Consider the following 25,835-nt stretch of genomic DNA (forward strand, 5'->3'; position numbering starts at 1 on the left):
CTGAATATCATTCATTCATTCATTCATTCATTCAGACAGTATGTGCACATTGTACTAAACACTGAGGATTAAAATGTTTATGAAGACACTGTAGTCCCTGCCCTCAAGAAATTCAAACCCAATAAGGAGAATATGTAAACCCTGTGAGGAGGACTATAAACAAGGATTATACACCTTATTAAGGGAAGGAACCATGACCCTTATACAGACAGCATTTTCCAATCTAGAGTTCTGGGGGTCAGAGACCTTGTTAACTACACAGCACCTTCACTCCCCAACCAAATACCAATATGGCTGTTGGCGAGTAAAGTCTGAGAAATGCAGCCTGCTACACTCTTCTTCTGGAGATCCACAAGGTCCGTTGGCATGGTAAAGCTCTGAATATCATTGCTTCACTTTGTTCCCCTAGCATTACCAAACTTTCTGAAATAAAAACTTTAATTTTTAATAACAACTATCTGTTCCGTAGGATTTGTTTTCTGGTAAGAAAATACTTAAAGTCTGTTTGGTGCTAATCACTCCTCACATATCTTAATTATGTAATTAAATCCCTATAATAATTATGAGGCAAAAAGTAGATTTTCTTTTTCATTTAAACATGAAAAACTGGGGGTTAAAGGTCTCTTCCCAAGTTCACAGGGCTCAAATGGAAAAATCGGTCTTTTTAACATGAAGCCCACTCCTACAACAATTCTTTTTATGATACAGAATGAATCTAATTCCTCCAGAGGAGAGGAGAGGCTTAACATTTCTGGCTAGTTCATCTGAGAAACATACTCTGGGAGGGCCAAATTAGTATTAGTTTTTTTGTCTTGTTGTGTTTTTTTTTTTTTTAAACTCGATTTATTATATAGGTGTGTCTATTTTTCAGTTTCCTGAGGATGTTATTGAGTTTTCTTGTCTTTATGTGTGCTCAAAACAAAGCAACAATTTTAGGATGGCACATTCACCAAACCATCTCATCTCCTTTTTCCTGATTAGAATTTAAGGAAGTTAAGATGAAAATCACATGGCTCAGAATGATTTCCAGAAGCTCTGATTCCATGTCTAGTGTTTTATATAACAATCTCATTTTCTGGGAGAGAATGAGGGTGGAATCTTTACTCTAAGCCTGAATAGCCTTTTACTGAGAGATGTTGTAATGGAACCCAAATCACTTTGCATCAAGTTGCAAGAGTTTGGCTTTCTCTCCACTTTTCCCTTGGGGAGATGTGCATTGTTAGGCCTAAAGACTGCACATCTGGTGAAGGCGGCAACTGCCCTGGTCTCTTACCCTGGGAACGGTAATGAATACCTTTGGCTTTTGTCCTTTTCGTTCTATTGAAAATAACATATTGTTAGCTCAGGTTATTAGACTGTAAATTTGTCTCTCTTTTTCATCAGCTTTCTTGATAGTGGGTTTAAAAAAGAAACAGCTACTACTGCTGTCATTATCAAAAGACTTCTGGGCAAGTACTGATTACATGTTTTTGATTAAGAATCTAGACTCATCCAACGCAGTACACACTGGGCTTTTCCTGACTCACCTGCTAGGAAAGGAGCCCTTTATAGTTGTTTTTATGTTCCAAAAATAAGTGCTTAATATTCTCTTGCTAAGCAAAATGAGGGGACAAGCTTGTGTATAATTAGAAAAAAGGGCTCTGATGGCTAAAATCTTGGATAATTAAACCCTGCTCCTTTTATTTTTTCCTTAAAGCTTCTTGAGAAATATTGTAAGAGAAGACTGAAAGATTTTCTATACATTTGAGATGATGCATTTCTTGTAAATCCACCATTTTAGCAACGACAGGGCAGTGATCCTTGCTCTCCCTCGCAGTCTTGAATGCCTTTCGCCCTCTTCTTACAGTTTATGTCTATTCATCCCTAATGCTCACAAAGGTGGCATCTTCTCCAGGAAGCTTTTGCAATGACCTTTTTATACATATCTCAACAAACCTTTACCATCCTACTAGGCTGTAAAAGATCCAAAGATATTTTATTATCTTCCTTTACATCCTCAGTCCCAGGTCTATAGCCTGGTGCACAGTAGGTGGCAAAGGCAAAAATCCACTAAATAAGAGATGTACCATAACCAGTATTCTAAGCGTGGAGATTCACGAACACCCTGAAATCTTTTGTAAGACTTTGTGTGTATATGCAGTTTTATGTGGAGATAATCCAGGGTTTTTACTGAATTCTTAACTATATCAGGAACATCAAAGTAGGTAAATTCCTGGTGAAAACAGAGTCTGCTGAGTTTTCAGCTTATAATTTACCATCTTTAATGATACCAGCAAAAAAAGTCTCTGTCTTCATTTAGTTTTATTTTGTCATATTTTTCTTTAACTCCGGGAATACCACCACTTGGCACCATCAGAAGCAGGGACTAAGAACCCCCAGCAGAAGTTGGAAACTATTATCAGTGAATATTCTGTTTTCTGCTGACTCACAAGGGATTTCATATTAAAAGTAAGAGAAAACCTTGCTTAGTAACAGTCTGCACTACATATAATAATAGAACACAATTTGTATGGGGAAGTGGTAAGATAGATTTCATTCATAAAAAACACCATGCTTCTGGCTAGATAAATGACTTGAAGTCCCAGAGAGAAATTATCATTTTTAGTTCTGGGATACCCTTATGCTACTTACACTTTTTAAAATTTAATACATTCACATGTTCAAATGTATTGAGATTTTTAAGCTTGTGAATGAAATTAGCAACGTGCTGTGGCTGTCAACGTGATGCATTGCAATTCCCCCTGAGTGGTAGGGTTTAAAAATTAATTCAGCTCTTGCACCTGTTTGCCGGCATTCGTCTGCTGAATTTCCATCACATTTAATAAGTCTCTGTGACGCAACTCGTGTCCTTTTGCCTGGGCTCCTATAATACAGTGTTAAATTCTCACCCATTTGAAATTCAAGTAATATTACAAATTTCAAACTGTTAATTAAAATCTGTGAACTTGAATGGTTCTGGATAAAATTGGCTTTACTCAGTGAGGTTCTTTTTAAACTTCTTCAGCGTCTCATCTAATCCCCAGCTCCTACCAGGTTAAGTCTGATGACAACATGATCTCACTATGGGTGGTGGAGGCTTACAAATCCTCCTACAATAGGGAAAAATCAAGTTATAGGCTTGAGCAAAAAAGGTAAAGAGGAACGATATCTGCTGAGATGAAATAAGAAACATGGCTGAGAAAGGAATGGATTGATATTTTTCATGTGTTACTTTTCAATAAAATACATTATACTATAATAATCCATAATGTAATGTAATATACTATAATTTTATAGTACGTAAGTCTTAAAGTGCTGAGTATAGATGGTATATCTCAAAGTGAATCATGATTGCTTTTATCTATTTAGGTGGTCAACATTAAATGTAATGATTGAATCTTTAGGGAGGGATTGAGGCCTATTTGCCAAATGCTGTGAACACAAAGGTGGAGTCTAAGTAGGAGGTTCTAGTATATTTAAGATCCATAAAGAGAGATTTTATTTGAACCTTTAGGAATAATCGGCAGGGTGTGCAGTGCTGCTCTCAGAATTAGGCCATTTATACTTCCCAGGGTTGGAAGATAGTAACAAGGAAAGGTATGTAACTATGCTCTCCTTTTTCTTGTGAGGTCAGCACATACTCATAATTGATCTTTGGCTTGCAGGTAAGTTGCCTGCCCTCCTGTCGCATACCTTACCTGCAAGGGAACACTTTGCAACTGTGTTACAATGATCTTTAAAAGATATTTGTCACTTCCCCTGAAACATAAGCTTCCAGAAGGCAAGTAGGGAGTGTGTATTACTTTACTTTCAGCAAGTAGGGAGTGTGTATTACCATCATTTTTCTCATAATGGGCTTTGGAAAGACTAACAGACTACCTAACTGAATTGAAGAATAGATGATTAATTTCTCTAAGGGCCAATAGCATATGGATTTTACTTAAGTCACAGATTATAAATATCTCTTTTTCTACCACATCCAAATTCAATAGTGAACCATACTTTCCCATCTTTTATTTTTCTGCCTATTGTATCCTACTAATTTGGTCTAGGAGTAGTGCTTTGAATGATGTCCAGGGAAGACTTTAGTTTCTAGAAGGATGTGTATCCATTTTGAAAAACAATGTTTCAAGGCTAAAGTCACACATGTGTCATTAATCTCACTAAGGGATTTACACTGGAACAGAAGTACCCCTCTCCTCTCTAAAATCCCTTAAATATGCACAAAAATTTATTATATGGTTTTTAATAATAACCCTCACTAAGATTTAAGCCAAATATCTAACAATAAGGATATGATTAAATAAATTTGAATATTTCTTGCTGATCCACACTTTAATGCCATAAAGGGTGGCATGATATCAAGTAAAAAAAAATTCAAAATGCTATACATTCAATCATTTCAACTGAAAAATGTGAGAATAAATAAAGATAAAGAGATAAAATGTGTAAAATTATAATCATGTTCTGGTGGTAGGGTGGTGTTATAGGCTCTTAAAGTTTCACTTGAATTTCTTAACCATGTTGTATATATGGCTTACAAATGAAAATGCTTTTAAAATAGAGAAAATCTTGTATTTTTCTATGATCATGAATTTAACATATGTTTACATGTATTTGTGAAGTTGATTCTATCAACAACGAGCTAAGGAAAATTCTTTGTACTGACTGGCTTTTAGCAAGTGGCTATCATATGCCTACCATTAGGGTGGTAGTTTTAAAGCGTAATTTCTAATCATCATGATAATCTTATAAGTTAGGAACCATTATCCTTACCTTAGAGAAGATTGGAATGGTTATGTAACTTGTCTAAGTTCACACAGCTAATAAACAGGAGGGCTAAACTCTGAATCCTGGTTACTGTAGAATTCCAAAATTAATGTCTTTTTCCATTACTCAGTGACAAAATAGAATGCAGAGGCATAAGCCCAGACTAATAATGCAAGGGGTATGAGGCATTAATAAAACAAAGACTAATAAAGAAAAATGGGTAAGCAATATAGCAATACAACATGTATTTGGCTTGATTGGCGTCTGTCAACAAAGTCCATTTCTATCTAAAGAGTACAGAGATAAAATCAACAACATAAAAATGCTACCTGCTAGACTACCTTTCTCAGCTTCAATTTCTGAGATAGGTAACTGAAACACACAGGACTCTAAAATAATGCTTTCCAGTGGATTTTACATAAATGTTATTTTTTTTTTTAAGGAAGAAAATGTAGTGCCTTCAAGATCATTGCAATGTATGCTGTGTCTAAAACAGTTCACTGAATAATAATAATTAGGCAACAGAAAGCTCCATTCAACAACAATAATTTATGTTATTATTAATAACAACCCACTTTCTCTTTTTAAAATCCATAGAGCTTATTGTGTGAGGCCCAACTTGTCACCTGGCTAATGAGATGCTGATGTACCTTGAATGAGTTGGCAGCCAGCCCATCCTTAGAGTACTTTAATGTGATGAAGAAAAAATAGGTAGAAGGGTAAAGTGACAGCATGGAATAATGTTTTCAACAAAAAAAGGATGCTTTCCCCAGTCTTAGCCTTTTCTCACATTCTCAAAGTTCAGGTTCCCAGTGGTTTGACTGCTATATTGCTGCGTGATGACATCTTAACCATCCCTTTAAAGAGTAAGACAGCTGCTTATACAGAAAGTCTTTCCTGGTGAATCCATTATAAAAATTTTTATAGTATTTGTTCTATTCATTCAAATGCATTCACTCACTTAATTATCCACTTGCTCATGCACTCATTTTTATGTGTTCATTCAACAAAAGTTAAAAAATAAATAGATATCTAGTAGAGGTGGATCTCTATTGGACATTTAAAATACATTGTTTGATTTAGTAATCCAAGAATATTCTGAAGTCATTATCATTAGCCATATGTTACAGATGAAGAAATAGAGATTCAGAGAAGGTAATAAACGCCCAAATTTACAAAGCTGGTATATGACACAGCCAACTCACATCTATGTGACTTAATAGTTTTGCTTTCAAATCAGTTTGTTGACTTCTTCAACATATTCCTTAAAAGGTGGGTGCTGAGGCTATTTAGGTAAATTATCTTTTTTCTAAGATTTTATTTATTTATTCATGAGAGACACACACACGGAGGCAGAGACACAGGCAGAGGGAGAAGCAGGCTCCATGCGGGGGGCCCAATGCAGGACTTGATCCCAGGATCATGACCTGCCTGAGCTGAAGGAAGATCCTCAACCACTGAGCCACCCAGGTGTCCCCTATTCAGGTAAATTAGATGTGGTCACTCTATCCTTGAAGAGCTCACAAAGTATGTAAGGGAGACAAAGTGTAATGAAGCAAATGTTCAGATATATAAACATCAGATATATTTCAGATATATAAGTATATTGAAAAAGTGAGCAACTTCAGGAGGATGGTGAAAAGGAAAGTTCAGGAAGGATCCAAAGTAATGATACATAAGCCTACTCCTAAAAGTAGAGGGATTTTGGGAGATACATAGGGGGCAAGAGAAGACATGAAGAAGGACATACCCTGCAGAGGAAGATCATATACAAAAGAATGGAAGTGAGAAAGCAGAAAGTTAGTCTGGGAACCTGACTGGTGAGCAGTTTGGTGCGGACACAGAGTGCCGTGGTGGGGAGGGCACTGGAGAAATTAGGTTAAAAAAAACAACAACAACAACATGCTAATGCCAGATCATGAAGGACTTTTTTTTTTTTCATGTTAACGTGTTTAGATTTTTGTCCTACAGATCATAGGAGACCTATTAAGAATTTTATGAGGTGTGATATTATGAAATTTCTATTTTATAAACAAAACTTTGTAAGTATACTTTGTTTCATTTATTTATTTTTGTTTCAAGTTTTTATTTAAGTCCCAGTTAGTTAACATATAGTATAATATTGGTTACAGGAGTAGAATTTACTGATTCTATAACACCCAGTGCTCATCACAAGTGCCCTCCTTAACACAAATCACCATCACTCGGGTAGAGTTCGAGATGGAGGAGGTTGAGACAGACAAAAAAAAAAAAAATAGAATCCAGTCAGAAGACTGAGGTAGTAATTCTGGCAAAAATGATAAAAGTTTACAACAAAATAATGACAGTGGAAACCCAGGGTAGGGGAAACAGAAGGATGTAAGAGACATTTAGGACACAGAATTGAAAAGTTCTAGTGATAAACCTTTTCAATTCAACTCAAGGTTGATTTGAAGGTTTTGATTTGGGCTTTTGGATAAATGTGTTTAGGTGCATTGGAAGAAAAAGAGGTAAGCAAGGTAAGATTTGGAACACTGAACTTTATATACTTGTAGGATAAATAGACTGAAATGTTCAGAGTCAGGCAAGTATTGGCCTAGAATTCAGTAGAAAGATTTGGGCTGCAGTTGGGAATACAGAGGATGTCATATCTGTGGAAATGGATATAGATGCCCAACATCAAATGTACTGTGGGAAAAGAACCAAGGGGAGAAGCTCAAGTAAATAACAACGTTTAAGGCACAAGCAGAGAGAGAGGAATTAGTAGTAAAAAAAGTATAATCAGAGAGGTGGGAGGGAGATAAAGGGAGATTACGTCATCATAAAAGTCAATGGGAAGGGGGTGGTGGTTAGAAAAGACAAAGGGAGTGACAAAATATTTTGCTTCATTTTAGAATTAGTTGTTTAGATATCCAATATCTCACTAGAGCTTAGACTTCTTATGAACATGTAACTGGGATATATACACATATGTAACATATGTAAAATTTTAAAAACATATATGTATACATATATATGTATCTATCCATCTATCTTTAAAAAATTTACTGAAAGATAAGAAAAGTATAAAAAGTGACGTCATCAAAAGGAAATAATCAAGAGATGCTAGAACTAAAAGAGCAGTGCTTGTCCTGGTTTATTCATATTTCAGTGTTTTAGAAGAAAAGGTGAGTAGTCAACTACAAAATGGCATAGCTTAATGGATACACAAAATTGATGCTAGTAATGATCAGGATTATGCTATAAAATGTCACATAATAGAAATAAAACAATGAGAATTAAGCTTACTAGCACCACAAATCATGACATGAAACATGAAATAATAAAAACAATGAGAAAGAGTGAAGTAATATTTGAGAAGAGAAAATATTAGTGATGAAATAAGATAGAGAAGGGCCCCAGTACTTCTGTTTATGCTTGGTTCCTTTGTATTGAAAATTCTCCTCCTAGACTTGTCCTTTGGCTACTTATTCTTCCAAGTCTTTGTTAAAGTCCTTTTCTTCAGGGAGGCCTCCCTTAAGCCCTTAATCAGGCTATATCCCCCTACTATACTTTCTCATTTATTCTATATTTTTTTCCTTAACATTTAGACAATTTATAATTCTCTATTTATTTGAGTGATTATTTGCTTACTGTCTGTTTTTTCCACTGAGGCACATAAAGATTAAATAATTTGCCCAAATCACACAGCCTCTAAGTAACAAAACCAGGATTTGAATACAGTTCTGTCTTATTTGAAAGTCTATATTCTCTACCACACTGCCATGAGGATGATTAAAGCTGGACAAAATGTTATGATAGTTTAAATCAAAGCCTATATCCTACTCAGGAGATCAGGAATGCAATTATGAAAAATTATCCACTCCCAGAATTTATGCTGGGCCTTAAGAGTGGAGGTGTTTCCAAACAGTGGAAATGGGAGGGTAATTTTTTGTTTCAGTTTTTAAATTTCTTGTTGTTGTGTCCAAGGTAGAGGATACAGCATGATCAAAGACAAGAGCAAGGGAAGTACAAGTCATGTTTGGGGAAAAAGGACAGGACAATTAGGTAAGCATATAGGAGGATGATAAAAGCTAAGTGTGGAAACAATAGCTCAGGCCAGATAACAGAACCAAATACATCAGACTTAGGAGTCTGGGATCAAATGCATCAGCAACAGAAAGCCAATGAAGGTTTTTGAACAAGGAAATTATATGATTAATAAAGTTGTAATGTCTTACGGTCCTGGCTAGATGTTAAGGAATGGAGCAAAGCCCACTCAAATTGACTGAAGATAAAAAAAAATAATAATAAAGGAAATGTAGGGATCACAAATAGCCAACTATAGACATTAGACTTTCAGGGAATTGGAAAGCTATCAGACAAGCACTCATTCCACACCTGTTTGTGTGTGCATTCATGTGCATTCGTGTGTGTGTGTGTGTGTGTGTGTGTGTGTGTGTGAACATCTCCTCCATTTTCTGGACATCTGTTCTTTCTGCAAATTTATTTCCTTCACTCTGCTCTTGGTTCCCAGTTCTCTTAACTGTGCCTTTCACTTTGCTCTGGACTGATAGAGAGGCAAATCTGGTCTCAATTCTACATTCCAAATGCCATATAATTATAGTTTCTGGGTTTTGTGGCTCACATTTTTGAGAGAAGTATCTAATTTGTATGACCTAATCAGTTGCTTCTGGGGTGACCTGGTATAAATGTGGCTGCCTAGATCCAACCTCTTTCTTTATCAAGTATCAGAAATGGGTAGGGTTCTGGGCAATTCTAAGGGAAGAGAGTGTAGGCTGGACAGATACTCCTAAATATGTGTAACAAGTTGATTTAATGAAAGAGAGAAAGCAGATACCTTTAAGGAGACTATTGTAATAGTCTAAACAAGAAATAAAACAGTGGTAGATGTGGAAAAGAGAACTGAATCAAAGCCACATCTGGGTAGAATTTAATAAGCGATCAATAGAAAACTGTAGGGGTGTGGGAAGAGTGTCAGAAAATGATTCAAAGCTATCCCTGACCTTTCCATGCCAGAGACTAGGAAAATGCCTATTTTAATTTCCTAAAATATTAGAGACTGGATATTTCACCTACTTACCCTTTATAAGAAAGTAAAATTGGGACCAGAGAGGAAAAAGTGACTTGTCTTGAGTAACAGTCAATTAGTACCAGAGTAAGAACTAAGACTGAGGGAGATTGGATTTGGCCAAGGAGTGGTGATAAAAATCTGGACCTTGGGTGGAGTAGAGGAAATGGTGCTGCAAGATTTCCAAGAAAATAGGCAAGATAGCATTCCATGGGAAGAGTTAAAGATACAAAGTGAAAGATACCTGTGTTAGTAAAGTCAAGAAAACAGAATTGGGCACTGCATGATAAGAGATAAAGAGGAAGCTGGTCAGGACTAGAGCTAGTTATATTCAGGTAGGTATAGAACGTGTTTGAAATCAGGCTAGCTGGGAACCAAGAACAGTGAAACGAAGTCTTATTAGTCACCAGTGGTGGTGTGAGTCAGATGCTAGATTTGCACGGTCAGCCAGCCAACTGGAAGCAATTGAATGGTATCCAGGTACCATATGCACAGCAAACCCAGGAAGTGAAGATGATTTTGGTGGAGAAAATTATGAATTTGCCACATTACAGATTTTGAGATTGGGGTATTGACAAGAAATTCAGGGAGATGCCCTGCAGACCACTGGAAATGTGGGAGTAGATCTTGGAAATGTGGTCGGAGCCAGCACTATGTCTGCCTATCTATTTATCAGATGACCTGCTAAAAGTGACACTTTAGAGAGAAGAGAAGTCATTACAGTGTAAGCCTTATATTTGGTGGGGTGGGTGGGAGAGAGGATAAGAAGAGAGAATCTCAAAATAAGAGCATTAACCTTGGACGGTAGAGTGGTTTGACTGCCACTGGAGATTTCGAGAAACCATAAATTTTTTCACACTTTGGTAGCATATTAGAAGAACTGTTATACAACAGTTATACAATTCTTTCAACAAAACATTACTGAAAAAGACACAAATTACATGGTTCATTTTGTTTACATAGATGCATTATTTTAAAGGGGAAAAAAAAAACTTCCCACTAGTCACAGCCAATTTCCAGAAAAACTCCTTCTTTAAAGCATTATTTAAATAACTACAATCCTGAGGAGAAATCTATTACATGATTGGAATTGTACTAAGTAGTTCTTTGAGCTTTGGTCATTGTGCTATTACCACGTAAATCCAATGGCAGCCATTTTAAATGGAACCAGTGTAAAACTGCCAAACAAGGAAAAGCTAAGGATGACTATTGCAGGAATTAAATCCTTTACTTTAGGGAACTTGAATCCTAGGCAAAGAGAAAGAAAAATGGGCTGGTGAGAAAAGAGGGAAGAAAGAAACAACTGGAAAAAAAGCAGAAACTAAAACACATAGCAAAAGATTACATAAGTAGAAGCCAGGAGAAACTAAAAACAAGAAAGAAAAGATCTGAGTAAACAGAAGCTACTGATCCTAGAAAAGTTAGTCGTAGAAGCCAGACATAGAGAATAACCAAGCCAAAATAATGATAATTTACTAGAGCAGAGAGACAAAGATATTTCCTATTGAGGCTGCAACACGATAGTTCAGTTGCCAGATTGTGTAGTATCCTGAACAACCTCTGAGTTGTCTTCCAGTCACTCAGAATCCTCACTGTGAGCTCAGATAACTCTTTCTTATTAACATGAATAGCTTTATAATGATTCCTTCTTATAATCACACATAGCTTGTAATAACCCTTTATCACGTAAGTCTGCCTAAATGCCTCTTTGATGTCTACAATTTCAATGGCCTAACTTACTTTTTGCATAGCAGGTGGGTAATCAGGTGGAAAGGAGGAAGGGAAAAAGGAGGAAGCAAGTGTTTAAGCACGACAAATAAACAAAGTAAGCAGGGTTCCTAAAGGGGATTTGTCTGTATGCAAAACCCACTGAAGGTATGTTCATACCATATACATTTATGCATATGTGTTTGGTGTGTGTGTGGTTGTGTATAAAATCAGCAGATGAAATAAAAAGGAAGAACTGGAGATAAGAACAAATGAGCACAAATATGAAATAACTAAGTTATTTACTATATTTAAAATAAATTAACATTTAAAATAATTGATAGAGACTATAATGAAAGAATAGGAACAAGAGTATTTTTTAAAAATAGAACTTGGAACGACTAGTGAATTTAAAAATTCAACAAATTGATTAAACAGATTAGCTATTTCTTTAAAAGAGCTTTGGTGAACCAGGAAAGGATTTTACCTAGATTGCAACACAGAGAGACAAAGACACGGGAAATATGAGAGACATGGTGAGTAAAAACTGCTGCCCAGGAGTCAAGAAAGTAGAGGAAATAAATATGGAAAGAAATAATGTCTGATATTTCCAGAAATGGAAAAATATTAAAGAAGTTCATTCTGCTTCATTAATGACCAATAAAAACAAAGTCACAACCAAGCTCATCACAATTAAACATCAATGACAGGAAAATCTTTAAAGGTAGCCAGAGAAAGAAAAAGACCAACCATAAAATAATGACAATTAGACTTTTCATCAACCATAATAAATGTCAAGAGATAATGAAATATTACCTCCAAAGTATCGAGTGAAAAGCATAAACCTGTTGACTCTGTACTCAACTAATTATTATTCAAAAGTGAGGGCAAAAAATACATTTAGACCTATGAGACTGTATCATTCATAGATCTTCACTGAAAATATTAAAATATGTACTTGGGTAAGAAGAAAACTGATCTCAGAAGGGAGTGGGAATCATATGCTAAGAAAAAAAAAAAGTAAACATATTGATATATCCAAACTACCTATGAAGACTACTATCTAAATAGGGAAAATCATTTTTTTTAAATCTTAGAAGATGAAAACTTTGTCTTTATCATTCATTCAGCTTCATTAATGCCCACCACAAAGTGGACTTACAATAAATACTTGATGATTAAATGAACATGTAATGTAAATTTGAAATGTGTCTCATCTCAATGTTAAGCCAAAGTCCCTGCTTTGCTAATGAGGAAACTGAAAATACAGAGGACTGACCCAGTATTGTATGACATATTGAACCTGATTTACCCTTTAGAGAACAGAAAAGACATTATAATGTCAAGAAAATTATGACAGTCTCTCTTATTATTATAGGTCTGAGTCTACCTAACAATAAAAAGTGCCTATTGCTGAACAAACTGGTTGGTTGTGAGACTTCATTAGCTGTCTTTGGTCCCATCCATTTTCTGAACATCACAAGAACTACAAAGAAACGGACACTGATTTATTCATTCAAGAAATAGTAATTAAACATCTATTATAAGTCAAACGCTATATCAGGTCTTGAGGATGTAACCATGAAAAAGATATATCTAATCCTTACTCTCAGAGTTAGTAGTCCAGCTGATAAGAAAGTAATTAAATGAATAACTATGCATTACGAGGATATGGGATATCAGCAAGTATTTCCTATTGCTTACTGTATGTTATATGCTAATGTAAGGGGAGAGTGTATGTCTTCTGGTTTATAACATGGTAGAAGAAATTCCAAGTAATTAAAAATATGTAAGGCAATACACAGTCACATAAAAAATAAACAGATAAATTACAATGCTTGGGAAACGGCAAAACTGCTATATTCTTTTTTTTTTTTTTTTTTTAGAAAACTGCTATATTCTTGCCAAAAACAGAAAGATGATAATGAAAGACACAAAAAGTTCTATATATAAAAGATATCAAAAATATAGATTCCTTTTATATTTAAATTCCAAGGAATATCTTTTCCAGGTATTCCATCATTTCTCAACTTTGACACAAAGCAAAAGATGTGAGAGAAAAGAATTTGGAAGTATTTTTGTTAGTTTTCAGTTATGATTAAAGCTTGGGCATCAAAATTACTCTTCCATCCACTATTCCCCCTCCCAGCCCTAGAAATATAATCTTTGATCTTTATCAACCTATTAACATTTGGGGTTCTCTTTCTTTGACATTCTTTTGGGATGATTTAAACATTTAAACTTTAAAATGAAAGCAGATGCTTGTCCTCAAAAAGCGTTCCCAATGTATAAATATGATAGCTGATGTCTGAAAACTCCTTTTAGGAAAAGCGTTGCACACTGTTGATCCTTTCAGTACTTTAAGAGTAAAGTAAGGACATGTTATTATACCTCTCATGAAGATGAGATACATGATGATCTCAAAAACAAGATGGTAGCACAATTAATATAGAAGCCTGCTTGATCTTAATTCTTAAATTGAAAGTCTCGTAAATATCTGGTACCAAATTCTTAAGACTTCTGAATAACTAGTTATAGGAACAAATAATCTTTCTTCTTCTTTTTTTAATCAATAAAGATAAAGGCAAGAAGGCCAGACTATTTATACACATCTTTACAAAATTAATACCCATGTGAAAACTGCTATGTGCAGAACATGAAGTGCCAGCAGATCACTTCAATTTTCACTTGTAGAAGTACACAAAACATAAAATAACAAGAAATGGAGCAATGAAGTAAAGGGATGCATTTCCCTTCTTTTGTTCCATAGAGGCAGTCTGAATTTTAGCCATCATCAGTAGCATCCAGAGGACGTGATTATACTAAATAATTGTTCTAAAAACCTGACTCAACGCAAGGTCACAATTAGGATAGTGGATACCAAGATAATGGGAAGAAATTCCAGGGATTTGGAATTCTACTGGGTCCTGGGATTGGACCTTGAGTTGCCTGTCTTCTACTCTCCTCAGCCTTCTGAAATCTTACCTGCTTCTTCATTTATTTATTCGTTTTTTTTTGTTTTGTTTTTTTCACGTCTGCAGTTAATGAGTATCTACTGAGTGCCAGGGACTTTTCTATAAATAGCTATCACTTCTCCCCCTAAAAGACTCAACTCAACAGTCTCCTTTCTGTAACTTCGACCTAACCCCTTCTCCACAATAATTCAATCCCTCTCGCCACATCAAAATCAACTTCTCCTTTTTCTGAGTTCTCATGCCTTTTTGTTCATGACTCTATTATATCAACATTTTGTTCATGACTCTATTATATACAGTATTACCTGTACAGGTGACAGAGTGAGCTGCTTTTATGACTGTCTCCTCTATGAGCCTGCGTGATCCTGGAAGACCGAGCTGTCAGCATTCTCTAGCAACGGTTCATACTGTACCTTAATCATAAGAAAAGGATCTATGGTAGTGTCCTAAGTAAGAGCACAGGGTCTAGAGTGAGATTACCAGCTTCTAATCCCAGCTCCAGTTGACAAGAGATGAGTTACTTAGATTGTGCTTCAGTTTACTCATGTGTAAAGCTGTGATAAAAACAGTACCAACCTTGGGGATTACTGGTGAGGATTGAGCTACATAAAAATAATTTGGGATAGAGTCACATATTTGCTCAGTAAGCGTTAGCTAACATTTATTATCATCATCATCATCATCATTATTATTAAATTAGGCATGGGCCTCAGTCACTTGAGATTAGAGCAATCCCTGGTCCCCACTTGATACTTCAAACTGAGAAATGCCAGATTCTTTTAGAAGGAAAGAAGATTTTCAGGTTTTTTATTTCTTCCTCTTTTTTTTTTTTTCTCCACATTTCATTCTCTTCTGAGTTGGGCTTCTTGTACAGAATGTCTCTTGGAAAGATTACTTATTAAAATAAGAAATAAGTTTACTTATGAAATGTCATTTGATAATTTAGTTGGCATGAAGTTACCATACTAATGTACACAGTGTATAACAGATTGAACTCAAAAGATTTAAATGACACAGTAAGTGCATTATCATAGGCGGTGACAATGACAACTATGACTCACTGGCAAGCCGTCCAAATTTGACTGTAAGTTTGACCATGTCATTTTCCACCAGAGTGACAATCGAACTCTCTGACATCCTCATTTATTTCTTAATCACGGCAATGTTAGTATACAGAGCGCTTTTTGGGGAAGATGGAAGGAGCAACATGTGGGCTATTAAAACAAAGGGATGGCAAACTAGTCTGACTAACTTCATCACAAACAGTTCCACTGAAATTTGATGGCAATGACTATTTCTTAACGAATGCTACACTTTGTTTTGTATTTTGAATATTTCTCTCCAGATTAACAGAGCTTTCCTTGAAAAAGAGGATTTCGGACAAGCTGATACACAAACTATGATAGCTTACTGTGGAAAATATACCTTATATGTACCAAAGCAGCAGATGAGGATTCTTCTTTTTTCTAAAAGTCACATAATCCATAAAGGAAGAACAGCTTGGAGTGAAGCAATTAGCCTATCCCAAATCTGCAGCTGTGGACAGGTATTTGTTGGTATAAGACCACAGTCATGGTTCTGACTAATGCACCTGTTTGCTCTCAGGTCACCCCAGGTCTGGATAGAGAGAAGAAAATGCTTACAGCTGTATTTACACTTTAAAATTCACAGAGAACTTTCTTATGTACCATCTCATTTATTGGTCATAGCAAGAATTCGTTGTTCTTCTTTTCCAGGGAGGAATTAAGGATCAGAGAAGATCAGTGACTTACTCAAGTTCACAGAGCAAATAAATAGCGGAACCAGACAAAGAACTTGAGAATTTTTGATTCTATGCCCTGAAGAGTCTCAACCTATTCCTCAAGCTGTTTCAATTTATACTGAATACTTTGATGCCTGGGTCTCCCACTTCCTCAGTGTGAAGGGCAGAGTACAATTGATTCTCAGTAATACCTATCAACTTATACTTTTTCCCCCTGAATTTTCATTTTACTTTGGCTGGGAATGTACACATCTTTTTATTGATTTATTTGTTCAACAAGCATTCATTAAGCTCTGGCCATGTACCCAGTTCATGAGTCAGAATAAAGGTTACATAAAAGTTCCAGTCAGGGAATAATAGTCTATATATTTAATCAACAAGAATCAAACATATCTAAGAAGCTTATCCCCCTCCTTTTTCACATTCAAAAATTGATATTGTAAGCTTATCACTTCTTAATTATTAGTGCATTGATTATCTATTTTTGTGAATTTGAATCTAAATCCTAGTGATCTAAAAAGTGGTTGGCATACTTTGATTTTGGTGTGAGCTTGGAAACTTAAGTGAATTTCAATATATTAATTTAAACAAAACATGGTAGGGTTATGGACAAAGTAACAATGGTTACATCATAAATATTATTCACTTCCATTTCATGAAGAGAAAGATAAGTCCTAGAACTGTTTGAGTTTACATATAAAGCAAGCTGTTGAGCCAGGACTTGAGGTAAAATCTATTTCCCTTGATGTATCCAGAGAATGGAAAGAGCAATGGAATATAGAATAAAACATGCATAGCCTTTTGAGAAAATATTCAAAGGCACATCTAGAACCAATGCCATTTTTAAGATTACATAATTCAAATACACATTAATTCTATAAAATCTAGACCACAGCCAGGTGTTTTCTACAAAATTAAGTGTATAAATCTTCTTTTTCCTGGAGAGCTTAAGACATTTTATATGTATCATTTCCTATTATTAAAAATTCTTAATAAAAATATTTTATTAATAAAAATATTTTATTAGTTTTCTTTTCTTCACAGAGTCTCTAAAGAATAAGGGAGGAAAGATATAATTTCAGGCTAAAGATGAATAAACTAAAGTATTGGGAAGGCAATGGGTTTTTGTAATTTACCCGAGTACTTTAGTGCTGGTGCTATTAGAGCATTTTGGTATGGAAGGGAATTCACTGTTCATGACCTCCAAGACTGAACACCAATTTTTTAGTTACACTGATGTCATTTCACTGAATACCAACTTTATAAAAGCAGAACCTTCCTGATCTGTGTGATTTTATTTTATATATTAACCTTGAAAGAGTATTTACCAAATGCCTTCCAAGGGCCAAAATTATGATAAGCACGGGGGGCCCAGTGATGAGTAAAAGAGTCAGGACAGTGCCCTCATAGTGCTTATTATTGGAGCAGCATCATCCAAAAAAATATAATGCGATCGATCCACATACGCTACTTAAAATTTTCTATAGCTACATTAAAAACGGTTTAATACTGTATGTAACCCAACAATTTCTAAAGTGTTATCATTTTAACACAGAATGAACATATAAATTTCTGAGATAAATTAAATTCTCTTTTCAAACCAAGGTGTGTATCTTACATATACGACCTTTCAATTAGGAGCAGCCACATTTCAAGAGTTCCACAGACACATGTGGCTACTGGCAACTGTACTAGATAGTATAGGTCTAGGGGATAAGTTAAATAGGAAGCAAACAATAGAACAGTGTAAGTGCTACGACAGGGAAATGCAGTGCTACAGGAGCATGGAGGAGAGCATCTCGGCCACTGTGTGTAGAGCTAGAAAAAAACTTCTGGCGGAAGTGACACTTCAACTAAACTCAAAAGGATGAGTGGGCATTACCCATAGGAAAGGATAGGAGTTGGGTGCTTTAGTATTGATGTTAATACTACACAAGGCCTGTAAGTGAGCGTGACAATGGTGTGCTGGGAAGACAAGACTATAAGAACTTTGGTATGGTTAGAACAGAGATTATTATGACAAGCAAGAAAGATGAAAATGAAAAGACAGGTAGAAACTGCTCCATGAGAAGCTTTGCAAATCATGTAAAGGAATTTGGATTTTATTCCAAGGAATTCATCCTTTCTAAAGACTTTAGGCCTCTGTTTCTGGAACTAGCAATTTCAAACTGAAATGTGCTCCTCTTCACTGAAATATAAGAGAGGAGTAAGACAGATGGAGATAAGGCTAAAGCATTAGAGGTGATGAAGAGTTTGGTTTTACATTAAATTAGTCCCTCAGGTCATTTGAAAGTCTTAGATTTCATAAATCTAACTTTTCAGCTATAACCGTGTTAGAATAGAAACAGGGCTTAACAAAATGTGATTTGTTATTTATGAATTATTTTTGTAGGGAACACTAACATGTGTTAGATATTAGTATTAAAATTTCTGGCTAGTAGTTCTGAACAGTATGTATGATTAGTGAAGTCCCACAGGTTATCTTGGGAATGATAAATTACTAATTTGGTAATTCCCAAAGTAATTTATGGTAGTTGTAAGTGTCCTGTTCCAATCTGCAGCTTTGAACCTGTCCTCGTGTTCACATGATATGGAAGAGTACTGGAACTGTACTTAGTTTGTCCTAGCAAAAGGCATCAGGCTTTAGGTTCTACAAATAACAACTTAATCACTTGAATTATTATGTAATTCTACTAAATATATTGTGATTACAAGTGTGGTGATCTTCCTTGTTCTAATGGATTATTAGCTTTTTGAAAGCAAAGGAAGTGATTTATATTTCCATCAATATATGGGTTTTACTATGTGTCAGGAACTGTGGCATATTTCCAGAGTGCTTGATCATCTTGAACATACTTAGTATGAATTTTATTACTCGGACATCGTACCAGGTTGAATAGTGAACCCCAAAGTGTGCGTTTACTAGATACCTGTGAACACGACTTTATTTGGAAATGGGGTCTTTGTGGATATCATCAAGTTGAGGACATATTCTATTAGTGTGGGCCCTAAACCCAATATGTCTGATGTCCTTACAATAACAGGAAAACCTGCACACAAAACTTGTCTGGGCAGAATCCCATGGGATAGTGGAGGCAGAAACTCAGTGATGTAGCCAAGGAACACCAAGGATTGCTGGCAACTGCCAGACACTTCAAATAGTCAAGCTGATATACTCGGTAGAGGTGAGTCATGTAAAAAATGCAATTCTCCCCTAGAGTCCTGCCAATACCTTGATTTTGGACTTCCAGCCTCCAGAACTGTGGTAGAATAAATTCCTGTTATTTTAAGCCACCAACAGTGTGGTATTTTGTTACTGCAGCCCTAGGAAACTCATACAGGAACCTTACCGGGCCCTCCATTGCTTTCCATATTTCTCTATGAGCAGTTCTCTGAAAAGATTTCTACTTAATGGACTTGACAAATTAATCCCTTTCTCTGTTAAACTGTCTCAGGGTAGTATTTTACTTGGAGCACTCCTATATAGTCCTGCTCCCACCAAAAGAGCTATACCCTTATAGCTATACCCTTATAGCTCTTTTGGAGAGTATAGAGTAGCTATTATTGCCATTAAATAATTTAATCAAATACTACATAAACTGGTGAAATATGAATGCAAAAGGAAAGATATATGTTATTCCCATGAAAACTAACCTAGACACTTGGAGACTCTCGATAAAGAGAGTAAAAATGTAAAAAATGCAATCAAATTAGAGGTACATGAAGTAATTATGAAAGATTAAAAAATTATGAAAATATAGAAAATATGCTCAGATTGCCTTGTAAGTACCTTTAAATTCTAACTTCATTATAATAAAAATAAATCAGAGCTTGTAGAAGATATGCCATGGGTGTGGTTTATCTAAGAATGGACTTTGTAGAGCCACAATTAGGACCCAAGCATCTCCATATATAAATACGCATAGGTTCTATAATTCTCCACATGTACCAACTTTTTCTATTACCCACACAGAACTCCAGACTATAGTTAATAAGAGGGTTTCCGATACAAGTAGAGGGAGGATGTTCACTATACTATATTTTTATTCAGTCACTTACTAGTCAATAAACTTTGTGGAGAGAAGCTCTGATCTGCTCCCCATTCTACTGTTACTATTCAGTATAATGCCTGGTATATAGGAGCTTCTTCCAAATATTTTTTGAAAAAAAATACCACGAAATGCAAACCCTCCCCCTTTTTTTGTTTTTACCTTTTCCATGGAATTATATCATCAATAAATCTGCATTATTATGGGCTGATTTGAGCCATAAAAATGGATTCTTTATAGAGAACTGAATATTTTAATGGTATTTATTAGAGCCTACACATATATGAATATTCTTATTTTTATGATATCATCTCTCATAGCCCTTATATGCTTTTGACATCATAATCTTTCTGAAAATACTTAAATTGTTCCTATGCTACATCTTGATATAACTTCTGTGTAATGCCACAGTATTGTGTATTATTACCCCAAGTTGGCAGATTAGGACCCTGAGACAAAAAAGTTAAGTCAATATCTTAAAGGCAAATTCCCAGTTATTCCTAAAATTCATGAGCTTCCAAATTCTAGATTAGTACTGACTTTGCCATTAATTAGGGTACTTGCCTTGGAGGAAACTGCTGACCGACCCTCCCTGAGGCTCAGTTTCTTTAGCTATCAGGTGAGGTTTTTTGACTGGATGACCTCTAAGATGCCCTCAGCCCAGAGTACTCATTTTTAGCACCAGAAAATCCTGGATTTTCTCATGTATAAAAAAAATGACTTTTCACTGCTCATCTTTCCAAATGGGAGACAGAGAACAACACAGACAGCTAAAGAATGACAGAATGGGTAAGGTAAGGTGGTCATGTTTAGTGAGTATAGAGTGGAAATAAAGGGATACAAGACAGAGGGTGAATTATTGCAGCCTGCTAGTACAAACTCTTTTTTGGAAAAATACTATGGAATATTTTATGATCATTTAGCCCACAATAATTTTGCTCCTACTTGACAACAAGAATCTCAGTGGTAAGTTGGAAAAAAATTTAAAGACTTGGTCAACTCTTTATATTTTGTTATCCTAACTAAGTAAAATAGTCTTATTAAATTATATCATAAAACAATCCCTAGATGAGCTCTAAATCTTGATCTGAATGAATTTATAATCAAGTTTTATTCCTTAAACTATAGATAATATTAAGAGAGAGGTAACCAATATCAGGTTCTTTTTATAAGCTACACAATTACTTATTTTCTTTACTTCTTGAGCTACTTAAGTGACTTAGTAGGAGCCATTGAAAAGAAATCCTAATACATTTGGTAAACAAAAATGATGTAGGGTTTCAGATGGCCCAACAAGATGAAGAATGTAACACTGGAATTCTGCTAAATTACTGCAGGAGTTGTATTTTTGCCTTGGAAAACTTTCATCATGGAACACAGCTGTGAAACAACTTTGGCTTCAAACAGAAAGGCTATAATAAAGCGCCTCCTAGCTAGACTTAAGTTCAAGAGGTTTATGGTGGCAAACAGCAGAAAAGATGAAATGTTTCAATAAGCCCCTCAGGCTGATTTAGTTAGCATTCACAAAGTAGAATAACCTATACATCACATACCCTTTGTTAGCTGGTTGTTTAGAATAGATGTATGAGTCACTGGATTTTATTTTAGCAGTTGGGCATTGCAATTCTCCTTTTGCCCAAAATATTAAAATGCAGAAATGTGAAACTAAGAGAGGTAATGTCAGATCTTATACAGAATGCTTATCAACCACTGTGATAGATCAAGAAATTCTTTTGCTCTTGTTATTCCACGTTTCACCTTGGTAAGCACCAATGACAAATTACCTCTCATAAAAAAAAAAAAAACAATCTATTGTTCAACTAATCAGCAACTTCAGTGTATTTTCTTAAATTGTGTGGGGGAAAGTGGTTGGAGGTGGGGGGGAAGCTTGCAAAACCAAAAGAAAGCTGGTATGGAAAAAGGATACGCAAGATTCAATCGTGCATGATTTTAAGTACAAATGAATCCCTCTGGGAGTTTGGGGGAGATATATATATATATATATATATATATATATATATATATATATATATATATATATATATTTTCCCCCCTCTCAGACATTGTTCAGAATTAATGAGGATACCTGCAACGATGCTGGCAAGCTGCTGGGTTCTGGAGATGGGGTAGAGGCTGCGTGCCTGAACGATTGCTGAAGCGATTTTCTTGGCATGCTTCTCCTCCCCGTATGTTCTCAGGATGGATGCAAGTGCCTGTTGATCTAAAGCGTTCACAACATCAGCTGCGGTGGGCATGTCAGGGTACCTACGCACAAGAAGAGCCAATTAGTTTGCTGACGTCAGTTTTCATTGACAAGAGGTGAAACTTCAGAGTACTGAAGTCAGGCATACACACACAGTCTAACAGAGCATCTGAGGTTTTTAAAGTCAGAGACTGAAATCTTAAACGAATGAAGCAGATTTTCTATTTCAAATACCCATCATAATAGCAACAGTGGATTATGTGTGACATTCATCAAGGTCAAGGGCAGCAGGAAATTAAAATATTTTACTAATCTTTAATTCACAAAAAGCTATTATTACTTATGCAGATTTCTCCTAAACTAAAATAATGGAAAACGTCTGGATTTAGTTTGTTCAAGATTTAAATTACTGCTTGATTTTATTTTTCACTGTAAGAAGATATAAAATACTGAATGATATTTAAATGAACCTGTATCTCAGGAACTTAACTAATTCTGAGATTATAAAGCAGCTGAATAGTTACATGGGAGCACAAACTGAACTTAGAAAGTCTATACAAGAAGATACTCCCGGCCACTTTCCTTCACAAAAAACTGAACAACCTTAATGGTAATAATGTATGTTATTTCAAATGCTTAATAATATCGGCTTATAAATCCATTACTAAAGTCACCGTGGGGTAAAACTCAGTAATTAAGAAACAGTACTAAATGAGCCTGAGATGATAATTTCAGGTAGCGGATACAAAGGAAAAAGGACCTCTAGCCATATAGAATAGATCACAGTAGCGGGCAATGCCATCCAGTATTCACTGGCTTCCTGTAGCTAATGTGTTGGATGGACTGTCAGTATCACATTGTGAGGACTGTGGTAAGGATATGGTAGCTTTAAGACCTAAAGACTATACCAAAGTGGGGCCTTGAAGAAACACCTGAATCCCTCCTTAAAAATACTGTACTGCACCTCGTTAACATGCCAAGTGGCCTCCAAGAGAAAATTTTGTTGTTGTCTTTGGCTTGTGCCCTATTGTGCCATGACCTTTCTCTCTCTCTCTCTTACCCTGTGTATGTGAGAAAGATAGAGAGACACAGAGAGAGAAAGAGAGAATGAAACTTTGCTTTCCAGATCTCTCTCTCTTTTTTTTTTGGCTGTCACCCCCAGACCCAGGAACTTCCTATAAAGTAGCCCTGTTTCTATCACAATAGGCTTTGTTCTTTCAATAATAGCTTTAAGGATGAAGATTTGGTCTCTACAGTCAGTCAAGATCAGCCTAGGTATTCATATTGTGCAAGCTTTTTAACCTACCAAGCCGCAATTTCTAACCTGTAAAATGAAAGTAACAATACCTTCCTCGTAGAATTGTTGGGAGAATTAAGGGTATACGCAATTGTAAAATAGAGAGTAGAATGTCTGGTATACAGAGAAGCTCAATGAATGTCCACGTCTCCTAGATCTTGCCCATCATCATTCTTGGCCTAACTGACAACATCTTAGCTAGATCTTACGTAGCTATGTATTCAACTGTCCAAACCACAGAACATCAAAATGAACCTTATTTATGATAGTAAATTCAGACCCGCAGAATGTAGTCCAACTCTACCAGGACAACTCCTAGATTAGTATGGATGTACTTAGCAATTTCTTATGATACGTCTCTACTTTTAAGTAAGACCCTTACAACAGCATTTTGCTCAAATAGTTCAGCGGCTAATGGGCATAATTTTATTTTACCCTCACGCTAACACTGAATAGCAATGCAGAAGTTTCCATTGTGCCACAAGACAAAAGGGGCAACACTGAAAAACCAATAAGGCTGCTAGGAGACTTTAGAATAGTGAAGTCAAGATACAAAATCTGCCCCCAAATTAACAGGTAAGAGATCTTGTCGGTTCTCCAGAGATCACGGATGTAAAATGACTACACTAACGACAAAAGGAAAATATTAACACAGGTGACAACTTATTTATTAACCTCTGGTGAAGAATTAGACCTGCAAGTCCTTGAAGCTGTAGATTTCTTTTTGCTGCATGAAAACCTTTTATAATCTTAGAGCTGGTGCTGAAATTGGGGTAGCACAACTACACTATGCTATAAGACTCCAGTGTTAAATGGCAACAGGTTAAGAAAGCCTCTTGCATCTCTTCAATGCACAGATATATCAGCTTCCAGGATCTGAGTGGCCATGTTTTTTGGCTTGGACTCTCTTACCCCATAACACCACCTGGGTAAGTACTGTACATACTGGCAATGACTCTCCTTTTCTATGAATTCATGTGAACCAACTCCCATCTTTCTAAATACCATATACCTTCTTCAGATCTGCTATCTACCTGGAAGCCATCCTGCTTTTTAAGATATATTTGCTCAACTCTAATCTCATCCATTATGTATTGACTTTGAGTTTAATGCTCAGGGGCAATTTTATTTTCAAGTTCTTAGGGGAAAACCTCAAGAACCCTGATTCACACTCTACAATTTGCTGAGAAGTCTTTACATTAACAATATGGGGATTTACTACCATTAACTAGAAGATTTGTTCACTGTATTTCGAAGGCATTCTCCTTTAACAAGACATAGGAACAGCAGAAATTTGCTTGACATTTTATTACCTCTGCACAACAACCTCAATCTCCAAACATGAAAAGATATTTGACCTTTACTATTAGTCACTGCTTTTTAAAGGATTTTCATTATTTTCTTTTATGATCACATTCTTCATTCTATGAATGCCAGCTTGTGCAAAAGAAGGTGTAAGACTCAGAACAAAAAGGTTCCAATAAGTATAGGTCACAATCCAAGCTACCAGGTCATATCAAAACATGGGCTATGAATAATTACCATTGGACAAAGCATTTTATGGGAAAGAATTCAAAGTCAACTCAATATTAATTTGCTGATTTAAACAGGACATTAAATTTCTTATATACAGGTCCTTCTAATAGATTGGAAGAAATTCTGGAAAACTGATTTGTCTCAGTAGAAATGTTTATGCAGGCCTAGAACTGCAGATTACTAAGAGTAACAGAATGGTTTGCTTATTTATATATAAGAAAATCTAACATGCCTCTTAGGAGGTAATCTCCCCAAAGGTGAGGCTGTGATACATAATTTAGCGGTGGTAGTGAGGCATGAAATGAGGAAGGAAAACATGGTTAAGCTTTGTAGGTACAGGTTATTCTGTCCCTGAGCCAGTGTTAGGCGTAAAGACAGGTGCTCTAAAAAGCTTCTTTCTTTTTTTTTTTTTTAAGCTTTAAAAATTAATTCAGGTTTAAAGGAGCTTATCCTATATTTTATTAGAATATGATCCTCTTTGTGTTATATGTACCTATCTGAATAATG

General features: G+C 35.6%; 1 protein-coding gene across 1 annotated transcript in view; it reads right to left on the minus strand.

Moving 5' to 3' along the window:
* METTL15 (methyltransferase like 15) overlaps window positions 1-25,835 on the minus strand; it is a 179,528-nt gene that overhangs the window by 14,719 nt on the left and 138,974 nt on the right. Inside the window, exon 5 of the mRNA XM_055318094.1 lies at window positions 22,379-22,557. Coding sequence (XP_055174069.1) covers window positions 22,379-22,557 — 179 coding nt within the window. The remainder of the gene's footprint in view (window positions 1-22,378; window positions 22,558-25,835) is intronic.

Source organism: Nyctereutes procyonoides, unplaced genomic scaffold (genome assembly GCF_905146905.1).
Source record: "Nyctereutes procyonoides isolate TBG_1078 unplaced genomic scaffold, NYPRO_anot_genome, whole genome shotgun sequence".
Taxonomy (NCBI): Eukaryota; Metazoa; Chordata; class Mammalia; order Carnivora; family Canidae; genus Nyctereutes; species Nyctereutes procyonoides.